Below are 17370 nucleotides of genomic sequence, written 5' to 3'. Positions count from 1 at the left end.
TGCCTCAGGATTTGGAGGGAATAGTGTCTCCTTATATGCTGTTGCACTGGGCATCCGTCCACCGTCCCCACATATCCAGATGCAAGGTAAATGGACCTGGAGCATGCGAGGTGCATTGCACCATATGCCGCAAATATGCACGTTCGATCTTATGGGTACTCATTCTGGGCCTTGAAGCACTAAAAGGGTTTGGGCGCCAGATGAAGGGAGACATTTGTCCGCGTTTAGCTTGATGTGTAATGTAATGTAGTTTAATGTAATGTAGTTTATTGTAAATGTGGTCTAAAGTCTTTAATGAAATGTAATTAATTCGATGGTTAATGTGGTGCAATGCAATGCAATGAATGCATCGCTGCCTAATCGTCACCTGGCATCTACAATGGCCGAGCCCCAAGAACCCTATCCATAAATGCCCGAGAAAATGGGCGTTGCACCTTTGACAAGTCTCCAGATATTATGAACCAGTTTGTTATTGCCCCATATTTCTTGCCCCTCTTTCGCCAAACATATTTCGTTAAACTTCAAAATTAACCTCACTTCTCGTGGTAAAAACAATTTTGTCATAAAATACAGCTTATAGATTGATACTCTTAGGAAATTTCTCGAACTGCATGCGCCGTTCAAGATTGTACATAACGCTACCCCATTTATTGCTTTTATCTGATTACCCGTTCGTCTACTCCTTCAACCCAATTCGACCAGATTCGTTCCTTCTAATCCGTGTCTCCATCGCGTATTGAATGATGGCGTTATAATCGCTAACATTCCACCAGCTTCCATCGCTCTAGCCGCGCCATACAAAACGAAAAACCGCAGGCAACCATGACAGGCCAGGAACAGTCAGAGGAAACAGAGGAAAAGATGGATCCTGAGGCTCCAGTGAGATACACCACGATGCGCCTTGACGTTGTCGTTTGGCTAATACAATGGCATCAATCAGACAATCTACGATATTTGGAAAGCAGCAGATGGACTTTTCAAAGGAGAGAGCGTTGCAAAACAGATCACATTTATGTCAAGTAGAGATGGGTTTGCTGGGTTTGTGAGAGTCATAGGTGGTGATGAGGGATATGCTGGTCAGAATCCGAGGATGTTCGATATTCCCGCATGGCACAGTTGCGAAGTGCTGGGTTGCAAGATTAAGTTCACTCGAGCCTGAGGTCCGAGAGTCGAAATTTGTGAATTGTTTCCATCAAAACTTTGCAATCAACGACAATGTTACACGACCCGTCCTCCTCGCCTGTTGGGATAAATATTGTCACACAGCCAGATGTCTTCCCACCCTGCATTCGCTCTGTCGTCCATTGTTTGCTACTATGTATGCCTTCCAGCACTGTCTGAATGAAAGACGGGATGTCGTTCGGTTGAATTAGCAAATATGCAAACTTGATTTCTATCTGATATCAGCATCATCACGCAAAAAGGGGCGTATTCTTGCTCACGTCGACGTTCTTCTATTGAAGAAATCAGCATCAAAACGTTAAATTTAATTGAATCAAAATTACACTAGGCTTTCTCCGATTAAAGAAGGAAGCGCAGTAGGCAATGACTCCAGGGAACAGGGCTAATGCAGTTGGTAATGTGAGGCACGTGATACAACATATTTAAAATTACCCCCTGGGAAAAAAGTGTTTCATTGTACATTTCCACCCAATGATTGGCTCTCGTTAATTTCCCGCTCAAAGGGTCTCTCTGTCAACACAATCCTCTGTCCTGCAGCAACTTAAAACTACCTCCTACCCTCCTCCTTCCTGTCATCATGGCCCCCCATCAAAACCAAGGTGCGTTACTCACGTTCATTACTACCTACTTTGACTGACCGTTGATAGGAAAGCGACCTCAAGGGGTCAGGAAACGACCACAAGAACCTGTCCGCAGGAGCCCACGCCTCAGTGGCCTTCACGAGCAAATTCAATCGAAGGACAGGAAAACCGAACAAAACTACCCGTATCCCTTTCCGACAAACAATAATTCCAGAGAGGAGGCATGTGACTTTCCTCTTGCTATACTACACCATGAAACTAACTCAAAGCTAAGGCTCCTCAGGGCCTGCTGGCCTCTCCGCAAGCATATCCCCCTCCAAATAGTGATACCCCCGGAACAGCGGTATGTTTCCTCTCTTCCCACTGCGCTACGGAACTAACTCAAAGTCGAGTTACCACAGAATCCAACCGCACCGCTGCTAGCTAGAAATCGGGAACGGAAACGATCGCGAGAACCTGAAGATCCGCTCCGTCTCCCCACCAAGCGACGGCGGACGAGTCTTGCATCTGCTGCTGTTGAGAGCTCTGCTGTTGAAGCCACACCCGACCAAGAGTTACTAAACCGTGTCTACGAGAACGACATTAATCCAATCAACTATTGGATTCAGCGAGGACATTGGCCCAAATTATATTTCAGGCAGGATAACATGGATTCCCTGCTTGCAAGGAAGAAGTCGTCTTCTTTTCACCGCAAACAATCGGAATCTGGCTCTGTTTCCACACCGAATGATCAAAAACCAAGGGACGAAAAGAGTGCTCCATACAGGAATTCGCGTTATCAAACCGTGCTTGAATCAAAAGGCAGCTTTATGAAAAAGGCGCGCGTTGGAATTACAGACGGAAGTAGCACTCTTATCGAATCTTTGCTTGACACGGTCCCAACTGTCCCTGAGAATTCATTATTTCGAGATGACTTATTCGACACGACCTGCGAGAAGATCCAATGTGAGAACGAAGCCAGAGTAATTCGAGATATTGGGCTATTGATTGTCCCATCTGCAGACACTCTAGCTTCGTATGGGGCCACTCACTTGGAGTGCTTGGATGAAGGTGTTAATAAAGGCTGGAACAACAGCATCCCTTTCTGTGGACCCCGTCCACAACCTGATTACTCTGTGGGATTCAAGCGGTCCGCATTTACAGATGATCAACTTGAGAAGCTCAAGCCTTTCATAGGTGACTGGGAGTGTACTTCATTTTTTATGGCAACAGACACTATGCATTTTCCGTTCCTAACATGCGAGGTAAAATGCGGCGAGGTGGCACTTGATATCGCAGACCGACAGAACGCTCACAGCATGACTCTTGCAGTGAGAGGCGTTGTTGAGTTATTCAAACTGGTGAAGCGAGAAAAAGAGGTCGACCGGGAGATACTCGCCTTTTCAGTCTCGCATGACCACACGGCAGTGAGGATCTACGGTTACTATGCAGTTCTTGAAGGAGAGAAGACGAATTTTTACCGCCACCCAATCCACAAGTTCGATTTTACCGCTCTGGATGGCAAAGAGAAATGGACGACGTACAGATTCACGAGAAATGTCTATGATATATGGATGCCAAGTCATTTTAAAAGAATATGCTCTGCAATTGATCAGATACCCCCTGATGTGGATTTTGACGTTTCGCAGTCAGGTCAATACTCCCAACAATCCAACTCCGGATCGGTGCTCGCAGTCGAGGATGATGACAGCCAACCAAGTCAGCGCCATATTGCCTCGGCAGGTGTAACGCCAACTACCTCCTTTACGGAACAAACACAAATATTCAAAAGGCCAAGAAAGAAGCAGTAACTTCCATCTTCACACAAATGGTTTCTAGGGAAAAACTGTATCAGGAAAGTACAACTTGCTGAAAGCAAGGGAAATTCCTGCAGGATTGGCACATGGCGGTGGTTGGCATGCCAAGGAGGCGAACAATTTCAGGCCTTACTACAGGTGCTTAATCCATTGCACATGGTGGCTAAGACTTTGCAGCCCAAAATAAAGTGACCATTTATTGCGTTATCTCGGTGCAGCTACATATTTGCCTTCTTTGCTCAATTAGACTTCTGCAGCGGAGTTAAATTGCTCCGGCCTGCACCCTAAAAAATAGGCATCATAAGCGTTACACAGCCCCGAAATACCTCTGAACAAGTTAAGGAGGGACAGTAACCACTTTACCATTTAAATTACTAACGTGCCCAAGGCATATTTTCTACCCCTCCGTGCTTGGTGATAAAAGTCAACGTAACAATCACAATACAATCCACGTGCCCCAACTCCATTGGCCGGAGGATGCCAGATACCATGTCAGTGCAGGGATGACAGGGTTATCGATTCGCTGAGGGCCATGCACGGATCTTGCGAAGCTCAAGCAACCAACAGGTATTGGCGCTTCTAGCATTGGCTGGGCTGATAAAGCGCTGTGATATTCCACAGATGGAGACGTTCCCCCCTCCACAGTCATTACTTCTAAGAGAGCAGAATTGATAATGGCGAACACTCAGAGACTTCTGGACTATTTGATGGTGGCACCCCCGGGGCTCCCTACAGAAGAAACTAACAAAACGTCCAACACGACAAATGACCAATATAGTTGGAGGCAGATCAACAGCGTTGGTCAATGGTTTGAATTCACTTACGCCCATATTATGCAGCTTTATGGGACCTTGATTTGCAGAAATGCTGCTTGGTGGCTGCAAAAAGTATTTTTTGCTCAGTCTTGTAACATTGGAAGCATCTGTTGTCCTTGGCCTATGCGTCAGCGGTCTTCGGAGGAATATGCGAGCGTACATCCACTTTTCGCGCCAGGGTGTTCAAACTTTTACAGAAAACTCTGAACTTGAAAGCCCTACCTATGTTGCATTCTTGAAAGGCTTGAATTTCCTTCAGAAGATGGAGCGCCTGTCCAAGGTACGAAGCCTTAGCTCTGTATAGCATCCGAAGAACACAGAGTGTCTAATAAAGTCGGTTTATAACCATTGTGCAAGGAACGAACACGCGCTGGGTTCCCAGAAATGAATCCTGGAGGGAAAGAGGCTGCTAAAAATCGACCAACATTTGTAGATATGGACCCTGATCCAAGCCACGGCTGACACTCTCCTTGATAAAATGATAAAGGAGGGTTGTGAAAAGCCTGTAGATTTGGAGTTTCTGCTTGTTAAAGCTAAGTTTCTTGATGGACTTGTACACTAACGCCTATGCCGTACTAATAGATAATATACGGGATTCTGGGTGTGCCAAAAGAAGATCTTGAACTCACCCATTGTAACGCCGTCGGTAGCAATGGAAGTTCCACCGCTGCAGCTGCAGCTAATGCTAATAAGTGAGTTCTACCTTTCTGGTATCTGGTTGTCAACTGTGCTGACTAGACGCAAAATGATGACAGAGAGCTCCTGGACTACATCGGCAACTTGGCTGATAAACGACTTGAAAATCCAGGAGATGATATGATTAGCAAGCTTGTTGTAGAACAGGTAATACTTGTTTGGTAAACGGCCTTTACGTTACTGACCATTTCGTTCAACTCCCTCTCAACTCTGAGTCCCCAAACTCCACTCTCTCTTTCCTACACATTTATTTAGATAAAAACGGAAAATATTCACGTTAAAAAAGGCAGGTTACTAGAGCTGAGGAAATAATAGAATGGCTCTAAATTAGACATTTGAATATGCATCTTTTATAATCTATTCTACTACCTTTGTTAAATAATTCGATTGACATACTGTGACTAGCCCGAATCCTTAGCATCAGGCGGAAGACTGCGATTCATCAAAGCGAAGGATCACTGAACAATATGACTCGAAGCTGCGCGACACAACGTTGAATCGAATCACCACCATTTCGACAAAAATCCTTCCAGGGATTCAAATTTCTCATCTGGAAAAACGGTTTTGATATCTACTCCCTGTGTAGTTTTGTCGTCCCATCAAAAGTCTCCCTCGAGGATACGAAGGGGTGTCGTCCAGATGAATGTTCTGAGCACATCATTCACTTTCTCTGCCTCTTCTATTTTGCTTTCCATATCTGCAACTGATATCCATTCGATTTCGAATGGTTTTCCTAATTCGATTTTCGTGAATATGCGATACATAATAATAACTTCCCCTCACAGGGTGGTGGGCTCAAGGATTCAGGATTCTCGCAATTCAAACCTTTCATACATACCTCTCACTTTCTCACAAATCTCAATAAGTTCCTTGCAAGTAAGATTCTCCTCAGACATCATAAACTGATCCGGCCACTCCTCCAGCTTCAAAGCCTTGGCCACAAACTTCTCAACATCATCAATCGCTGTGAGCTGCATTCTCTTCTCCTCCATCCCATCCACAAGTTCCGCGCGACAGTTCCTCAGATCAACCATTATATCAAACTCAATCAACACCAGTGATTCACTACTCTCATGCCTCTTTCCATCCTCAGTCATCAGCGAGTAATAATCATAGAAGACCCCCTGTGTAAATAGTGTGCATTGAATCTTCTCCCAAACTGCCGGCGTGGCAAGGTGGGATAGTACTTTCCATTTCACAACCGAAGAAGGGTAGTGATCTTTGTGGGTGTGTGGATTGAACTCAAACTCTGATGGCATGAATCAGTGAACACTTACTGCAATACATGCATCGACCAATCTTATCTGGCCCTCTGCAAATGTTTGGTCGCCGAAGCCTGCTGCGGTTGATATACATGTATCGATACCACAGAGCGCCACCTCCAGTGAGGACTTGTCACTATAGTCGATTTTACACCATGTGATGTGTGGGTCGGTAGAGTGCTGATATGTGAACTGTCAGCGACATTATATGGCAGCTGCTACAATAACTAGAGCACTGAGGACATGGGGTAGTCTGTCTAGAGAGGTCTTACAACTTAAAGAGAAATAGGCATTTTTCATTCAGAAAAAGTTACTGATGGGCTCTCCTCTTGTCAAGATGATCATGAAATGTTTCCCTTCTGTGAGAATTGTGTGTAGAATATGGTGCCTGAGAGCACCAGCGCCTGTGATGGCAATTTGCATGGTATGGTGGAGTTTGGCTTGTCACACTGCTCTGCCTTTTTACAAGACTCTAAAAATGTGAATCCTTCATGTGGGTGTCTGAGAGGCAGCTCGGCTCATCTATAAGGAGTTGAGGCCTGCTTCAGCAGTGTCATGTACAGAGGTTAGATGTCCAAGGGTGTAGCAGCGTCCGCCTTAGTGGCGTTGCCCTGCTGTAGCGATCTCCTATGTTCTGTAATACAATACTAACCTGGCTAGCTCCTCCTAATAGAAGCTTCAACCATCCCACAAGGGGTTAAAAATTGCACCGGGAGGCCGCGAGCTGAAAAAATCAATGGTGGGATTTCACAAGTTCCATATCCCGATTTCAAATCTCCCGATTTCAGATCTCCTGATTTCAAATCTTGTCCGCGTCACCAGCTGACGGAGTCATGTTGGTGGTAGAAATTCATCTCAAGCAGCCGAGTAGTAAACCCTCATCCCTCCATCAATATTTACATGTTCTCTTGTTCAAGCAATTAACGCGGCGCATTGGCCCTGTGGAGACCAGAACCGTGTATCAAAGGCAGAGATAACATTTCAGATATCACGTCCACTGCCGGCATGTCAAGCAATATTCCAGGAGCGACAGCCTCGGTCACCCAACGCATCTCTTTGACAATGTCATTGTCTGCTGAACTGTATCTCCCTAAACAAGCAATCTCAAAAAAAAAAGGGGGGGGGGCGAGGGAGAGGGGAGGGGTGAGCGTGGTAGCCCGGAGCGTGATGAGTACCCACGTATCCCGGGTTACAACCTGAAACTAGTTAATGAGGATTCCTACAATTTCGCAAGAAATCAATTTTCACGAGGATTGAGTTTAAAGTGCACGGTTACAAGAGGAAAAGGGGTCCAATACAGCAGGAGCTTCAGCTAAATTTTGCGGGATGATTTTATGTCTCAAAAGAAGGTATATATCGTGCTGAAAAAGGGGGAAACCAAGACAAAAAAGGACGCCATATTACTACCAATTGCTCGAAAACGGAAAGACAAAACTCCAACAAGCTCTCCAGATCTATCATGGCTTGTCATTTTTTAGAATGACCACTTGATGCCCAATGGCTCTTTGCCCGGAGTTGTGCTCCATATCTATAAAATAAATACCTAGCAAGATGTTAGCACTATGCGGGATCCAACGCAAGGAAGAATCTTAACCGTTACTCATGGGAATGGCATCATTGCAACAGTGAAAAACCCTAGAAGCGATGTTGCCCACTGATATCCCAGCTTTTCGTATACTAAATATTTTTGGGGCATACAGAAGTTAGCCGCGCCACGGGCCAAAACCTGATTGACGAAAGTATTTGGAGAGTATGAACGCGACTTACACCGAACACCAAATATTGGGAACGCGGCTGCAAAAATGCTTCTTAAAATCAGGTTTGCACCCATAGCACTTGCTGAATAAAGTGGATATGCATGTACAAGAAAGGTCAGAATCCCGTTGTATGAGAGGACGACACTGGTTTATTTCATTAGTTACTGCCAAGAATCGCCAGCTAACGTAGATCTGACGTACCCAGCGCTGAAGAACCCACTGCCGATAATTGGAAAGCAATTGCAAGGGGTAGCCTGTATTCTGGCTCACTCTCCCCTGGCACTCCTCCGTTTGCCTCCCGTTGACGCACAAGTCGCCGATAGTTCCAGTCCCAAAAAGGATGGGTGGCAGCAGAGGTTATCATTCCGAGAAGTAAACCGAGAAATGATAGACCGACCTGATGTAGTTCGAAATCGTAATTATGGGTAAAAACAGTATAGAAAGCGCCAAGGAAGAGGTAGAGAATTCCAAGAGCTATGGCTGTATAAATGTTAGGAAGCCATAACAAACAGCACTACTTGCAATTGAAACATTTTGATATTCAGAACCATCTATCATCTATAAAGTTATAGATACATGTAGCTTGTCATAAGATAACCCTTTTGGCACGGCGGTTGATCATCGTCTCGGCTCACATTCCATTAGTTTTCGGACTGAAAATAAACCAGTGCCTAGCATTCACTCATTATATGATCTGGGCGTCATATTCTCAGGGAGAGTTCCTGGAGTTACAGTTCCTGGGTCAGATCATCAAGAGACCTGGCTCCGGCTCTAAGGAGTGCTTTATGGGCGTCCATGCGCATTCTGCCTCTTCTACAGATTAGAATATAGATAGATAGAAGAACAACTAGAATATGCACACAACTGTCACTAGTTTTTACAACAGTTCTATGATTGGGTTAGATATCAGTCAGCCCATACAATACTTAAATTGGCTGTCGCTCATTTTAATAATCAAGAATATCTCTCCATGCTGGAAAATTTCGAGCAAGATGTTAAAAGCTTTTGCTGAGTCACCCGAGGTTACGCGTTGCTATCCCGATCACGTGCTAATGACTAAGCATAAGTTGCTTGTATGGCAGCTGAGGTTCTATGTGTGGTGGGCTAGTCCGTAATAGGAAGCCTAGGGGCCAACTATTCGGCCATATTGGCATCCCGACGGACAAATCACGTGCCCAACGATATATAGTCTCAGCAGTGACCCAACATCAGCGAACATCAAGTCTCGCATATTAATTTGACCATACGAGCAGCTACCACTCAGTTACATATAATCCATATAAACGGTGCTGCACTATCTCCACTTTCTTTTCATCCATGTCAGACACTTTTTTCGGGTCAATCGGGAAGGAGTGCACCATATACCGTGACGAGGCAGGATTCGATGACAATTTCAAGCTCGACATCGATTTTGCGAAGATAGAATTTGAGGAAACCCTAAACGTCTCAGAAGCGTCCTCCATATTTCATGTCAACTACTGTGGCAAGCCACGGGTCTTGAAAGTGGTACGTACCTCCGTTTAGCAAGCGTGCATTCCTTAACCTGTGTCATTTTTCCTGATCATGATGCAACGCAGTTCCACAATAATGGGGATCCTGGGTACGCCTGCGATCGTATTCGAGATTTGGACCGCTCTCGCTGCGAGATCAGAGCCTATTGCAGGCTTAAACGGTCCAAAATATGTGATTCTGGCGCTGTGCCTAATTTCTATGGTTTTATGCTAGCTATCGACCCAGCCAACTGTGCTCCTTATCTAGATGCCTTTCGACATGACACAGATTTTCCATGTGCCATTCTAATCGAGTACCTGCCAAATCCTTTGGTAATGAACTGCGTTACTTATACAACAGAACGTATGCAGAAAGCTGTGATTGGCATTCAGCAAATTCATCTGGCTTTAGTCGAGCATAATGATCCTTACCCAAAAAATATTCTCATTGTTCCTGGTGATCAAGAGAGGGTTATATGGGTTGATTTTGATGTTGCGATTGTTTATCCCAACGACACATACATTGAAAAGAAGGGACGTGGCCGGATTGAGTTTGAAACCGAAGTTGTTGAAAGCTTCGGACGGCTACTTGTTCATCTCCGCAGACAATACATTCCTCTATTTTCCTGATTTGACAGAGACTGACAAGTTTTATAGGAAGAAGATCAAAAAAAGGGACTGCCGCCTAACACAAAATACTAATAGGAACGACTCCTTAGCCTGCGCTGGGGCACACACACAAAAAGGACTGCATTATAGAAGCCGCCAGTCATTATCCGCCGCGCCTAACATCCCAAGATACCAAAGTCCCAGCAGAATAGTCAAACGCCCAGGCCCTTTTGCTTCCCATGGTATAGCCTGTACGACCAGTAGGTTGCCATTCTCGTCAAGCCTTTTAATCGGTACCAACTCAGTGTCTGACAAGACAAAACCGTACCGTGCACGATGCTGTCCCATGTAATAGTTTACCTGAGACAGGACTTGCAAATACTCCCTGCGATCTGCTGGCACCAAAGACGTCCTATACCCAGATTCCCACTTCCATGATACTTTTAGATCACCAGGACAGCGATTTGGTGAGGAATTCAGTGGGATATCAGCTTGGAAAAAAGCAATGTCTGGTCAGTAGTTGTCGATGATAGTTGCTGCGTCACCGATATCAACCGTAATAGGAGTAAGATGCAGATTTGCAAGCTGAGGTGCAAGGGGCTGGAAGCCAGCTCGCAGCGCACGACGCAATCGACTTTGGATGTAGGTGTTGAAACGGAGAGCGAACATCGGCTCGGTGTTTATAGGCTGTGGGGGGGAGTTTGGCATTGGTTCGCTCTCAATTTGTGCTTGCTGAAGCAGGGTCCCATAGCGCTGCATGATATGAGCGTATGTGAATCCCGCCCACTGACCAACATTATTGATATCCCCCCAGCTATAGTTTGGGTTTGTCGTATTGGGTGTCTTGTTGGTATTTTGGATAGGAAGAGCAGGAGGTGCCACCATTAGGTAGCTTAAAAGAGCCTGGTTGTTGGCCATGGCTGCAACTGAATTTTGGATGACTAAAGATGGTACATACATAAGTAGTTCTCCTGCTCTTGAGGAGAGCCGCGGAGCATCTTATAAGCCTAACGCTGTCTTGAAAGGCCGCACAACCCAGTGCTCTCATTGGGAAATACAATCACGTTCATACTCAACCGTCCTGTACACCAATCATTTGCTGTAACTAAGCTGAAAGTGCTTAGCCAGGATTTGATTATGCCGGGCAAATCAAGTTTGCTGTCGACCCTCCATCAAATATAGAATGATATAGACATTGCCCTCGATATGGGTAGGTACAGAGGAAAAGAAAATAGAACAATAAAAAAGGATGCCCACAAGCGCTGTGGTGATTTCATAGTTTCATGGACCCAGCAAAGACTCTTTTTCTTTCAAGATGCCACAATGAATTATCTGAGTGGCGCTTTTCACTCGGGAACTTGCCAACTCGAAGGAGCCTTGTGTGCCACGATGTGATAGATCATAAATGAGCTGTTTTGTCGCCCAACAACTGACATGGGGGTCTTCAGGCAGCAGCCTGGAACACTTATTGTACCTCTGGAATCCCCACCATCTCCAAAACCCTTGTGAAAACGGCCAATTTGCCAAACTGGAATTCTCGATAAACCGCTATGCGGACATGTCTTTGCTCATTACAGGGAACCCGGACACCAGAGAAGCGGGGTGCTGAGATAAACGGTAAAAGGGCTGCCTATCCATCGGCTCTAGTATATACGGAGACGATTTCAGTTATTTTGCTATGGAGAAGCCTATAATCATTAGGCTCATAGTCGTGATGTGAAATAATTTTCCGCTCATGCATCCTCATTTTGATCCGACTAAGTTCAACAGCTTCAAAAGGCCGAGTATCCTTCAGCATCCTCAGGCTCTTGAGGTCGGGGTCATTGTTATGAAGCTTGCTCATTCGAATTACTTCTTTGCTTATGGTGAATGCTACCAGTAGCCAAAAAAGATCGCCACTGACTTCTAGTTCCAACAAAAAAAGAGAAAAAGGAGCGAAGCAATTAAACATGGAAGAAATTGAACGAAAGCCGAAGAAACACAGTCACATTTATGTCAGTCTCATTCGCATAAAATGCCTCAGCTTTGCAAGGCATCCTCGATCAGTCGTATTGCTTCGACAATTCAATGTCGTTTCAGAATGCTGAAACAACCCCGAAAGGGAGCCAAATTCAGAACCACAGATCAGACAGAAGAATGGGAAGTCATCGTTCACATTATCTGAGTATTTGGGGCTTTGGTAGCATTCGAAAGCGAGCTCGTCAATATAATCGACATCCACGCCGGAGGCGCAAGTGCCCGACTCCAAGTGAAGCAACATTGCCGAAAATGAGGCAAATGTATAGTCGCATCCGAAACACTCCAGGTTCCTAGGCTCATGGCTCCGTTTGTGCTGTTGTAAACTCATCAGTAAGTCACTTCCATCGATGATTTGGAGGTGAGATGTCACACGGACCATCCTTAAATTATTTTCATTGTCGAGAAAACCACCGCATATGGAGCACATGTTGTGTTGTGTTTGGAGATGTCGTTGTAACTCATTCGAAGTGAGAAAGTCCGGGTGATCTCTGCACTTTGAACAAATGTGATGGGAATTAGAATCCCGTAGATGAGTTTTCTTCTGTTCTTCAGATCGAAACACCCACTGACATCTTTCACACCACGTATGACACTTGCTCATTCTGCAATGATTTATGAGGCCATCTTGCGTCCTGAAGTCCTTTGAGCAAACTGCACACTCATAGCTATCCTCGCTGTGTTGAACAAGTCGTGTCATGTTTCGAGCTGGCGCGTAGACTGAGGCAGGATTCTGTATTCATGTCCCCAGACGGGACCAGGGTTGCTCTGTTCAAAGTAAGGGCGCTGCGCCAGGAATGGAGCAAGAAAAGTCTTGGTGGTTTCCATTCCAGTTGGGAGAATACATGCTAACCCGCACCAGGAGGAGAGACTCTTCGCCGTGGTGACACGTCACAAATTCATGCAGAGTGGTACCAGCTGGGCCTCTTTCACATCCTGATGTGAGTCACAGGCCCTCTTTCTTGGAGACTTGATTGGACAGGTGGTGTGAGCTTCTGGCCCTGTAACATCACCAAGAGAGAAGAGAGACTGTTATCCCCGCTCTGCCTAAATTGCAAAAGGTGCCCATGTGAGCAACTATCTACATACTACAAGCTTATGCACCTGCTCAGATTGTGCCAAGATGGATCGACTTATTATTTATTCTTCGTATCTCAGATAGTTTGTGAAACACGGGGACTTGAGACTCACTCAAATCGAGTAGCTTCATGTGTCTAGAAATATCTCATGCCGAGTTAACTGAGTCACACAGCAATTAAAGAGAATCATTTTATTCATACAGTAAGTGTTTTCTCAAGAATTTGGCGATCCGGCGATCCGGCGATCTGGCGTTGTTGGCTCGGACCCACATAGTTTAATTCAATCGAATTGTAGCGATCACGGGGGGCTTATGTGAGCTGGTACAGTTACCCAAATATGGGTCGGCATAGATTGACCTGTGCCGACTGACTTGTACCAAATACAAACATAGGCAGGGCGATAAATCCAGAGCACGAGACGCGGCATTTCGCCTTCTATTCCTCATACGCAACGAATTCAGTGATGAGAAGAGAGATTTTGACAAGGTATACAACGCTGTGCTATTCATTGTCTCAAATCTAGGTACCTTCAGACCGAGCACAAGGATCGCGGTGCGAGAGGTTTTCAAGGAGCGATTTATAGTGTCCCCTAAGCAACAAGGATAATTGGATCGTTGGGTAAAGGGAGATACTATCGATCCGGATGATGAGAACACAAGCGAGTATGACTTTTTTGAGCCATATCTTTCTGACAAATCTTAAATCAAGATATTTTGAGATAAGAATCTATTTTGTGTTGATAAGCTTATTGATTCTGATCTATAACTGTTCAAAAATTTATTGTTCTTTAGCATTGTTTCAATGTCAAAAAAAGGAGAATAGTGTAGAATTTGAAAGGCATTCCAGAACTTAACTCTAAAAATAAATCAAGTTACATATTTTGAATCAAAATACTCTTCAATCAGATTTAGTCTACCTCTGTGTGGATAAATCAAACTCAAAAAAAAAAAAAAAAAAGCACTGATCAACATTCCCCTTCTCAAGATGTTGCTCTAAAATGCAATGTCATAATTAGAGTCATTGATGATGAAGTTCTCAATTAAAAAACATACAAAGCAATAGCAGAATTTTATATACTGTATATTAATTTGTATGTTGATATCCAGCTAAGTTGAATAGACTGCAGTCTTCATCACTATTTATATTGTATATTAATTTGTATGTTGATATTCAGCTAAGTTGAATAGACTGCTGTATTCGCCTCTTGGCGAAGGGCCTCTTTGGATATTTCCAATGAGCATCAGTGCAAGGTGCCCGCTTTTTAGCTCAGCGATCGAAAGCGTAGCCTGGTCACCCTACATACCTCAAAATGTACTTTCTAATAAAATCAAATCCTAGCAATGATATTTCCTATTTGTTCGCATTACCTTTAAGCCTAGCTGTGCTGTTTGTCATCAGGAAAGCTCACCGCATTAACGTGCAATCCAGAATGGTGGATACATTATCCTACGCAAGCCTGTGAATGGTGTAGGGGCGCTTTGGGTAGCATTGCATGGACATGCTGGTGATATTATATGATTAGACAGTAGTACATACGATACAACCAACTAGAACCCTTTTTCTACCCTGCAAATCTCTGTCCAGCGTCTCATCATTGTTTCAAAATATGCCCGGAAGCAAGATAATCCGTTCCGTTCACCAAGGGTCAACCCGAGGGCCGAAGTCCCAATCAGGCCAGGAGGAACAAAACTTCTGGCTATACAATTTTATTTGCGGAGCGAGCGTAGCGAGTGAAGCAATATATATAGGCTTTTCGTGCCAGAAAATTTCCTCTTTCGGTCATCCGGATTAGGAAAGCATTCTCGCGCTCTGATTGGCTGAATCCCTGCGCTCTGATTGGTCAATGAGAAGTTACGCTCACGTGATGCCACGTGGCCGCCCGCGTTGCTGCAACTGCCCGTATAGGAAGGCCTGAGCAAAACAAGCAATTACAACTATTCATTCTATTCTATTTTAACAAAAGCTCATGTTACAATTCTTTGAAAGAAGTCTTTCAATTCAGTTGCCTTTTTTGCAGCTTTATCAGCCATTTCATTGCCATATATACCCATGTGAGCAGGCACCCAGTGAAAATGAATAGATCAATTGAATAAGATTTTTCTTTGAATATTTTGAAGACATTTCAAAATCAGCTTTAGCATTGACTGTCCACTGCTGATTTTATTACTTTGAAGTCTTTTAAGCCCAGCTTGACTATCAGAGAATATCCAAATATGCTCAAATCTTTTCCATTGTTCAATCTTCATCTCAACCAATTTGAAGCTCTTGAAATTGCAAATAATTCATTATTAAAAACTTCTGACTCTTTTCCAATTTGGTAAGAATCAAGAATATAGTTTTTATCATTTTCTGAATATGCTATTCCAGCTTCAAGATTGCCTGTTTTCTCACATTTTGAGCCATCAGTGTATATAAGAATTGCTTTATTTCTCATTTGTTTTAGAAGATTTAGATGTTGTTCAGTCTGAACTTCTTTTGAAAGTTGACTAATATTTAAATCAATAAGACTGACAAGATCTTTCTTCCAAGGAGAGAGATTTTCAAAGACCACTTTCTCCACATTTAAACTAGAGAAACTGTTTTTAATCATGGAGCAAATTCTAAATAACTGAGATGGTATCTTCTTTCTTTGCACAGATGTTGAATTATCAGATGAATTTATTTCATTTCAATCAAAATATAACTCCCAATTTAGATCTACTCCAGTTGATTCACTTGGAAAAGAAGTTGAGACTCTTTTTCTAATTGAATGATTGGGATATAACTTCATAATTTTGAGAGAATAATTCATACAGATTTTATCAAATCTCACTTGTGGTGGTGATAGAGAGGCTTCAATCTCCATGGCTTTAATTGAAGAGGTTTTAAATACCCCCAATATTTTTCTTAAAGCTGAATTTTGAAGCTTTTGAAACCTCTCTACAAAACTCTTTTGATTTTTCCACCATATTTGAACTGCAAAGTCTGAAACAGAGGTTATACAAGCAATATATAATTGTCTCATTGCTTTCAAAAACAAGCCTCTCTCAGTATTTGAAAGTCTTAAAATACTGTTTAAGATTCTTTCAGCACTTGCAACTTTGACTACGTGGCTATTCCACGCAGGATGCACCTTAAGCTAGTTACATATTATAACCCCTATAACCAACCGACCACCGCGTCCGTCCTCTCGGGCCGCTTTAACTAGTTTTGGCTCTTCCAGCTGGGGGTCCTAGTTAAGCGCCACCGCCCACTCTAGGCATCACCATAGCCTAGGGCTTCCAGTTGCCGATCTCAGCCCATTGCCCCCTTGGCCTACCAACCAGCCGTCGTGGCCTTGCCCCGTGTAAGGGACTAACCATAGGCTTACCCCACCCAATGTTTTACCCACTAATAGTGTTAGATGACCACTAGTAGGCCTTGGAGATAGGGCGCCTACCAGGGTGTCCTGTTTGGTTTGCTACTACCCCTCTGATGAGGCAACCAATCGGATGGTTTTTAATCATTCCCTGTTGTTGGGGCCGCCCCCTAAGTGCCGGGGGCCTTGGCAGGTGCTAGCATGTATAAGCACCCTATCCCCTCGTCGGTAGGTTTTGTGCAAATTAGCGTGGTTTCGATAGTGTATATTATACGAGATCTTATTGAGCAGCTAAGGTATTTTTCGGTATTACTTGGTATTAGTGTATTTTATAAACCCTAATTAAGGATTCGCGGCGTCACTGCCAGATTGGGCCATCTCATGAAATTCCTCCCAACATCAAGTTTTCAAACAGAGAGGTGTATTTTGACAAGCTGAGCAATCAGAATTTGATTGATTTGCTTTTAATCCTTTCTGCTGTCCTATCTTTCATTTATACTGACACCAGGCACAAACTAGGTGTTTTGGCAGTGAAATTCATTGGTGATTTAGATCTCTATTTGATCATTTGATAGAGAGGTTGTCATGAATCTTAGATGCAAATTCAAAGAGCTGTTGATAAAGCTTCTCATGAAAGCTTATATGAGAAGGCAGATCCTTCTTAGAGACTCCCTGCTGCTTCTTATATAAATAGTAAAGTCGGTAGGCATTAATCACTGGCGGAGTCAATAAACCCGTAGAAAATAGAAA

The 17370-nt window shown here is 43.9% G+C and overlaps 9 protein-coding genes across 9 annotated transcripts; 5 read left to right on the top strand and 4 right to left on the bottom strand.

Moving 5' to 3' along the window:
* Positions 1-1759: 1759 nt before the first annotated feature.
* HCAG_00302 (conserved hypothetical protein) lies at positions 1760-3553 on the top strand (the record flags this gene model as incomplete). The annotated part of the gene is made up of 3 exons (XM_001543206.1): positions 1760-1781; positions 2033-2106; positions 2156-3553. 3 exons carry the CDS (start codon positions 1760-1762, stop codon positions 3551-3553), a joined length of 1494 nt encoding a protein of 497 aa, XP_001543256.1.
* Positions 3554-4423: 870 nt separating this feature from the next.
* HCAG_00301 (predicted protein) lies at positions 4424-5235 on the top strand (the record flags this gene model as incomplete). The annotated part of the gene is made up of 4 exons (XM_001543205.1): positions 4424-4654; positions 4808-4879; positions 4957-5066; positions 5130-5235. 4 exons carry the CDS (start codon positions 4424-4426, stop codon positions 5233-5235), a joined length of 519 nt encoding a protein of 172 aa, XP_001543255.1.
* Positions 5236-5669: 434 nt separating this feature from the next.
* HCAG_00300 (predicted protein) lies at positions 5670-6329 on the bottom strand (the record flags this gene model as incomplete). Its single annotated transcript, XM_001543204.1, has 2 exons — positions 5670-5803; positions 5909-6329. 2 exons carry the CDS (start codon positions 6327-6329, stop codon positions 5670-5672), a joined length of 555 nt encoding a protein of 184 aa, XP_001543254.1.
* Positions 6330-6713: 384 nt separating this feature from the next.
* On the top strand, positions 6714-7178 carry HCAG_00299 (predicted protein; the record flags this gene model as incomplete). The annotated part of the gene is made up of 2 exons (XM_001543203.1): positions 6714-6756; positions 7006-7178. 2 exons carry the CDS (start codon positions 6714-6716, stop codon positions 7176-7178), a joined length of 216 nt encoding a protein of 71 aa, XP_001543253.1.
* A 611-nt stretch (positions 7179-7789) lies between these two features.
* Positions 7790-9035, bottom strand: HCAG_00298 (predicted protein; the record flags this gene model as incomplete). Its single annotated transcript, XM_001543202.1, has 4 exons — positions 7790-7860; positions 8100-8171; positions 8291-8569; positions 9011-9035. The coding sequence occupies 4 exons, from the start codon at positions 9033-9035 to the stop codon at positions 7790-7792; spliced, it is 447 nt and encodes a 148-aa protein (XP_001543252.1).
* A 371-nt stretch (positions 9036-9406) lies between these two features.
* Positions 9407-10400, top strand: HCAG_00297 (predicted protein; the record flags this gene model as incomplete). Its single annotated transcript, XM_001543201.1, has 3 exons — positions 9407-9595; positions 9952-10143; positions 10299-10400. 3 exons carry the CDS (start codon positions 9407-9409, stop codon positions 10398-10400), a joined length of 483 nt encoding a protein of 160 aa, XP_001543251.1.
* A 301-nt stretch (positions 10401-10701) lies between these two features.
* Positions 10702-11236, bottom strand: HCAG_00296 (predicted protein; the record flags this gene model as incomplete). Its single annotated transcript, XM_001543200.1, has 2 exons — positions 10702-11129; positions 11221-11236. 2 exons carry the CDS (start codon positions 11234-11236, stop codon positions 10702-10704), a joined length of 444 nt encoding a protein of 147 aa, XP_001543250.1.
* A 942-nt stretch (positions 11237-12178) lies between these two features.
* On the bottom strand, positions 12179-12586 carry HCAG_00295 (predicted protein; the record flags this gene model as incomplete). The annotated part of the gene is made up of 1 exon (XM_001543199.1): positions 12179-12586. The coding sequence occupies one exon, from the start codon at positions 12584-12586 to the stop codon at positions 12179-12181; it is 408 nt and encodes a 135-aa protein (XP_001543249.1).
* A 359-nt stretch (positions 12587-12945) lies between these two features.
* Positions 12946-13889, top strand: HCAG_00294 (predicted protein; the record flags this gene model as incomplete). Its single annotated transcript, XM_001543198.1, has 4 exons — positions 12946-13021; positions 13067-13145; positions 13487-13537; positions 13676-13889. The coding sequence occupies 4 exons, from the start codon at positions 12946-12948 to the stop codon at positions 13887-13889; spliced, it is 420 nt and encodes a 139-aa protein (XP_001543248.1).
* Between the last annotated feature and the right edge of the window lie 3481 nt (positions 13890-17370).

Source organism: Histoplasma capsulatum, genomic scaffold (genome assembly GCF_000149585.1).
Source record: "Histoplasma capsulatum NAm1 scaffold_1 genomic scaffold, whole genome shotgun sequence".
NCBI classification, from domain to species: domain Eukaryota; kingdom Fungi; phylum Ascomycota; class Eurotiomycetes; order Onygenales; family Ajellomycetaceae; genus Histoplasma; species Histoplasma mississippiense.
The sequence above is the reverse complement of the archived record's forward strand: the minus strand, read 5'-3'. Positions and strand labels throughout refer to the sequence as shown.